This window comes from Micrasema longulum, unplaced genomic scaffold (assembly GCF_059751315.1).
Source record: "Micrasema longulum isolate JH-2025_06_02 unplaced genomic scaffold, ASM5975131v1 h1tg001054l, whole genome shotgun sequence".
In the NCBI taxonomy this organism is placed as follows: Eukaryota; Metazoa; Arthropoda; class Insecta; order Trichoptera; family Brachycentridae; genus Micrasema; species Micrasema longulum.
Genome location: NW_028278242.1, coordinates 270,061 through 277,018, shown reverse-complemented (window position 1 = coordinate 277,018; position 6,958 = coordinate 270,061). Strand labels below are relative to the sequence as shown.

General features: G+C 36.3%; 1 protein-coding gene across 4 annotated transcripts; it reads left to right on the top strand.

The window, feature by feature from the left end:
- The first annotated feature begins 498 nt into the window (after positions 1–498).
- On the top strand, positions 499–4,136 carry LOC148277299 (uncharacterized). 4 transcript variants are annotated; one of them, XM_088233077.1, is made up of 2 exons: positions 499–654; positions 3,077–4,136. In XM_088233077.1, the coding sequence occupies exon 2, from the start codon at positions 3,262–3,264 to the stop codon at positions 4,129–4,131; it is 870 nt and encodes a 289-aa protein (XP_088089203.1). In that variant the 5' UTR covers positions 499–654; positions 3,077–3,261; the 3' UTR covers positions 4,132–4,136. The 4 variants fall into 4 exon arrangements, with proteins under 4 accessions (XP_088089203.1, XP_088089200.1, XP_088089202.1 ...); XM_088233074.1 differs by having other exon boundaries at positions 2,954–4,136; XM_088233076.1 differs by having other exon boundaries at positions 519–654; positions 2,998–4,136.
- Positions 4,137–6,958: the final 2,822 nt, after the last annotated feature.

Here is a 6,958-nt window from a genome sequence, read left to right as displayed (position 1 = left end):
ATTCGTCTTAGAGATCACAGGTTTTGGTTTGCAAATTCAGTGTCCTACGCACCGCTGGGTGCGAAAGAGAAATGATGATGATGATGTATTTGAAATGTCATATTTTACCTCAGACGAATTTCTGATTTCGTTGACAGATGTTTTTTTTCGTTGATCTCGCATTTTTTCTGTAATTAACAATATTAAAATTTACCGCACAGTTCCGTCCGGCACAGCTTTTTTTTATTCAATTTATTTTGAAAAAAATTACTTCTTCGACTTGAGGCGTTGCGCTGCTTCAGTTTTACGACAATTCGACATCCGACAATTGAACTTACGTCATTCCAAATGCCAACGCGTATCAGACAGGCTTATTGACAGGATGATCTGATAATTTCGTTTAATTACGTATTTATAGTAAAGATGCATAAAAATAATAAGTACAATAATATTATTATCATTTTCGCGAGTACCTCTCGGCGCATGCGCGGGTCAGTCCAAAAGCACATGTTATGCGTCAGTATGTCCCGTGCATTGGTCGCGGGCGGACGCTCTCTGTAAGGGGGGGTTTTCGCTATCTCAGTTCATCTGACATTTGTGTATGTTCGCAAATCATGAGCCTACGCCCATCGTGATAGGCGGTATTTTTCAAAGTGTGAAAAAACTCAGTGACCGGTAAATTTTCAAAACACTTTCTAAAGAGTGATTGTGTTTTAATTAAGAACTTTATCAATATATTTTAATTGTTTTACTACTTATTTTAAAGTTCTTTTGTTTTGTTGTACCACACACATACAAGCACAATACTCGTACAAGTTCACCCGGACGTTGCTTGTTGTTTTATTTTCAGTTTTGTAGTGTATATGTATATATTTTTTTGTAAGTTGGATGACGTGCGTACTCCAGTTGATTGTGAAATACTTGTGAAATGTTGTTTTTGTTATCAGTTATTATTTTTTCGAATCTACGTTAGCAGAAGCACTTTTCAGAAACTTTAAAAATAATTTTTAAATTGTGAAATGTTAGAGATGACGAAAAATTCGATTTTTGGAAAAAAATAATAATGCGTTTTGCGCTATTTTCTGTTAAAATTTGTGACTACGCTAAATTTTCCGATTTGAAAAGTGTTTTAAAAAGTGCGTTTCGTCTTTTAGATCTCAACTGAAAATTTCCGGTTGCTGCGCAATTTCAGTTTTCAGCGGCGCAATATTAGGAATATGCTTTGGAAAATGGAAAGTCGCCATAAATATGTTTTATTATAAAATCGTTCGCATTTTATCGCTTTCATAAATCGTAATGTAAGGAAAAGTAGCGCTTGGAATTTTAAAAGAAAAAAACTTTTTCCTTTTCATTCGGGCTATACAGTACATTCTGTTTTGTTTACGGAAACATTTTTATTTCTAAAACGAATGAAAACGTTTTTAAAACTTTGCTAATCATCATTTTTCAATATTATTTTTTGGGCGTGTCCACCGGTTTCAGGTGAAATCTCGTTCATTGAAACAAAGACACGATATTGTAATGGGTATTGAATTACCCTCGAATACCTGCCTATTAATTATCTTTCTGTTAGTTGCGGCGTGCATAAATAGGATATTGAATTATTTCTACTAACTTCGGCGTAAGTTTCAAAAAGTACGCCCTTTTGTATTCGCGGTAAAGTTATCCCCTCGAGAAGAAAGAGACAGAGTAATGGATACGCTTTCGTTCGATCGGGTTTATCGAGGATGCTCGTTTATCCCAAGTGCAACGTTACCTTATGTTTTATTTTGTTTATTCCGTACAGGACGAAGATCCCCGCTAATACCTGTTTGAAGGGACACGGGCGGAAGGAAACGACGTTCGCATTAGTCTCCGACTTCACAATGTGTGATATTCGGTACTGCACCAAGGAAAGTGGAACCGTTTCACATAAAAGCACTCCCCCTTGCTGACGATTGCAACCATTTTAATGCGCGTTTTTACTAACACTTATCTCATTTTTTTTACTTTTTACGAATCGGTACCCGCGCAGAAATCTCATTTCTCACTCGGCCCGGAGCAGTCGGTGTAGTTTTATTTTAATGGTCTCGTAATGCCAATGAACTGACACGACGATACTTTGTGCAACGTGCTCACTGTATCGTAATGGAATATTACAGCATTCTACATACGTACATATTTTGTAACCGCGTTATTTATTGGCCGACGTGTTGAGTCCAGAATCCGCGAAGGTTGTTCGGTTCGCGACTTGTCTCGGCTGTCCAGCCGAGGTAAAGTGGCGCACTTTTTGCGATTGGATTAGGACAGGGAACTATGATTTTTTATTTCCTCGGTACTGTGTGCCGTGTGGCCTCGATGAATTTGTTACGCTTTTTGCGAAGATCTCAGCGGTGCGCCTTGACAAAGAGAGAAAAGGCGTGTCTGCTTGTCTCTTGTTACAGGTAGTTCGCGCGATGCACCTTCCTTTGCATTGTCGTGTCCACTTAAAGGGCATCCAGTCTGCATATATTCATGTGCAGTACCTACTTAAAGGTACTCGAAACTCGAAATTAACACAGGAATACGATTGCAACTGTTATATACGTGTGAGGCGTATTTAAGAAGTAGAAATATTACTCTAGAGTCAGTACATTTAATAATCTACATCAGTATGTAGATTATTAAATGTATACTAATAACTAGTGGTTAAGCAGCTTAGATCTGTAAAGGAGAAGAGACACATCTAGAATGAGCTCGTCAGGATATGTACTCACATACTCACGCAGATGGCTGTAGGTATGTCGTTGTTACCCGGTATGTTGCTGGTAACTTACCAGCGACATTCTTACACTCCTGACAACAACCACACTTCGTTATACGCAAAGCGTAATGAACAAAGAAGTTAATTCTTAACTTACCTCAAAAAAGTTTCGGGGGAAATTACGCGGTATCTGCTAGAAAGTATGTTTTTCCATTCTTATCTTCTTTATATCATTATTTCATTGTTTCTCAGAAGTGCTTCTATAATAATGTTGATAAATCATGTATCCAAATTAGCGCAATTATCAATAGGCGAATAACATTGTGATATAGTGCTATCAAACTTAAATATAGATTATTATACATTTCGATCTAGATAATCCACTTCGTAGGGTCGAGAGGTAGTGAATAAATAAACGCTTATCTAAAAGTTACCTACAAACCTTTCGGAATATTTTGAACCGTCAATTGTTATGGTTGGTAAAATGTGATGAGAGTAACGATGGGTGGATATCCCGGTGTAAAGGTTAACTCAGGCGCCGTGAAGAGTTAGAACGTTTGATGGTGAACGATATTCCCGGCGGCGGGCTGATGGTCGGGCAGGGGGCCGATCTTGTCATCATGGATCACGATGTCCGCTTCGCGGCCCACTGCCTGCTCGCCATGTCTGCGGGCCGAGTTTCCAAGCCCAAGGAAGCTCCCAGCTATACCGTGGCCCGAATCCTGGCGGAACTCACCGAGTACAACGAAGGGAGGGCGAGGGACCTGAGAGCCGAAAGAGTCCGATCTAAAGATCTGGACGGAGGTTCTAATTCCATCACGCACGGAGAAGATTCCGAGCCTAGAAATCAGTTGAAGCGTTGTCACGATGACGCGGTCGAAGAACGTACCGAATTTAATCGAATCTGGGAGTTCAAGGAGGAATCTGACGAGCCGAAGGCTAAGATTCCCAAAGAAGACCACAGAGAGTTCAATAAAAAGCGACAGACGAAAGAAAAACAGGAATCATTCGGAGACATAATCGAATTGAAAAATAACCAAAGAGATCCAAAAATAATAGACGAAATTGTCGAACACGAAGTCGAAGATCTTGCCACCTCCGAACATAAACCGGAACTCGTCGACAGCGATGCTGTACCCGAAATAGGGCGGGTGACAGAAGTGAAAGAAGAATTGGTAATTCAAGTCAAAGAAGAACACGCGGAAGTCGGACGGGTTCGCGAGTTCAAAGAAGAAGTCAGAGGACAAGGAAGAGAGGCGAAGAGAAGAGCTGCTCTGGGGCCCAGGGCTGCACTGGCGCCCAGGAATGGCGATAGGGCTCCGCCACACAAGACACATCGCTGCCTGTTCCTCGGCTGCGACAAGCTTTACGGGAAGAGCTCTCACCTTAAAGCCCACCTCAGGACCCATACAGGTAAGAAACTTAATTAAATCGATGCTAACGATATAGTATTGCATAGTAATATATAATGAAGAAACCTGAGTACTTACTATTTCCGGAGGAATTCTAAAATGAGCGCACCACTTACATAATATTTACATTCATATAAAGTTAACTGCAATATTATTTGTATAGATTGATCGTATATTTCCTTTGTTTGCGTATACGGAGTGTTCTTCGGCCCGAAGTCCAACATCTAGTAACTCTAGCGTGCACACGATTAATTCAATAAGTTTACAAGTTCCCCCTGCAACATATTAAGGGAGTAACGTATTACAATTATTTGTCTATTTTCGTTGACAAATAGTAATAGTTATCCGAATAGCTTAAGGGCGTGGCTTTGGTTTCCCTATTTCATCAATCCCACCCGCCTGCGACTCTGGAGCAAAATTAGAACTAGCGTTGTTGAGACTGAGACAAACTTTTCGCCGAATGGCCGCTAGAGTTTCTGAGAATGGAGATTACATCTGTCAGATCGTCGGGAGATACTCTCGAACAACATAACTGTGTAGTAAAGTACAGAATACCCACACGTGTGGGTATTCCGGACCGGATCAAATAGAAGCACAAGACTCTATTAACGAGTTTTTTAAAATCCTTTCGAGTGTTCCATAAGCAATGTAATCATACGTTGTCGAATCTTTTATGTTCCTAAAATATATGCGGCATAAGAGCGTGACAAGATCTCTTTACACTACTTCTCAACTGGTAAACTCATCATATACATATACAGTTCATTTATTGGTATTTAAATACTGTTGAACACGTAATAAGAAGTAACGTGTTTTACTTACTAAAAGTATGTTGGTACTCAGTTCAATGTAAGATACACAATAATTCTTCATCTACGTAACATTTTTTAAGGTCTACGTTTGCTTCATACAACATGTGTTACTTTAATTTATTTATTCATTTCAAATCAATTTCCAGTGTACATATTCACGGACTTATTATGGCTTTTTAGGCCTTGCCCATCATAATTAACATAAGAGAAAAATCTAGTTCATTATAAGAAAAAAAATGCATAAATAACATACAATAACATTACTGCTAGCAAAAAATTAAATAAATGAAAAAAATATAGAAGAACAGAAAATATACATATAGTAGGGCCAATTTAATAGGTCACATTTGACACTTCATCAAAATTCAACAACATAACCTTGTAAGGGCGGTAGTAAAATATTATTAATTTTTTCGAATTTAGAACTGCACAATTGCTTAACTTTTTTCAATTACGATTACATATTTAATGTAATAATGACAAAAGAAGGTAATTTTATGATTTACTTTCACTAATAAACCATTTTAAACATAATAAACTTTTTCTGTTCTAAACGTCGTTACAATGTTGCATCTGTGAACCCTTTTTCTTTTTAAACACTAGGGATGTTACCCAGAAAAATCGAATGTTGATAGTTTTGTTAAATTATGTACATATCTTATTTTGTTCCTTAAATTTAAGATAGAAAATAATAATGGGACAGGGATTCGACTTATGATTTTGAAAATAAAATTACAGTACCTATAAGTACTTTTTCATAGCAACTGAATTCAATTGACATATATTATGTTTGAAGTCCAATTCGATTCATTCACTTTTTTTTATTTTTTTTTATTATATTGAAAACATATTATACATAATTATATACAATATTCCCAAGGAGTTTTTTAAAAAAAAACTCATTTAGGGACATACAGATAATAATTTTTTTAGAGACGTTTTAGACTTTAATCGATATTTTTAAGCAGGTTACCTCACTATGAAGCTAAAACCGACAAATGTCAAATGTGACCTATTAAATTGGCCCTTCTATAGTTACACACATAATCTAGAAAACAGAATAACAAATTAATATCAAATTAAAATAATAGCTTAAATTTACGTATATTATCATTTTGTTTTGACTTGATTTCGACTGAGCTTTGTTATAGTCCTTAAAATATAGCTTGATTAGAATGACAGCTGTCAAACTAATTTCATTAGTGATGGGGAAATTACTGATCACTGATCAAATCAATTTTATCAGTTATTTCATGCAGTCATGAAACTCTTTTTCCGAAAATTGATATAAAAATGCAAAAACAAGCCTAGTGTTTAACGCAATTTTTCACCAAAAATTAAGACATTTATATCTTTCATGAACAACATCAAATGAATAATTTTTTATTCGATCAATTTACCTAGATCAATTTATCCCATGGCTAACGTTTTTGCAAAATGATGTGACCTTGTAAGAACGGCGTTAATAATTAGGTTTATTTTAGTTTATTTTAGTTTTAAAGCTGATTTTATATATTAGTGTTGGTTTATGTGTTAAAAAAATAACACATTTTATTAAAAAAATAAATTAACACGCCAGGTACGAATGATTTTTCGTGTGTCAATATAAATAACTCCTTTGACGTTACTACAAAGTTATGTCGTCACTTTTTCTGACAAATGTCATTCTAATCAAGCTGTATTTTAAGGACTATAGGTATACATATTAGCGTTCTCATATTTTACTGAAATATTTTTAATTTGACGGCCATTTTCAACGAGTTGTAAATTACTCATCCGTGAGTCCGCGACATTAGCCACTGGACCACAACTCAGTTTAAACTATGTAATGAGCAATATAAAATTACTTCATGACAAAAAATATTCGTCAGTTTTAATTGTATTCTACAAAAATTAACTTACGAACTTTTTTACTGCTGTTTTTCAAAGTTGGTAATAGCAATGCTTCTTTATTGTAAATCTATTTCCAACGAGTTGTAAATAACTCACCGTTAGAAAATGAATACCAAGTTGTGGTAGAGCGGGGTGCGAAC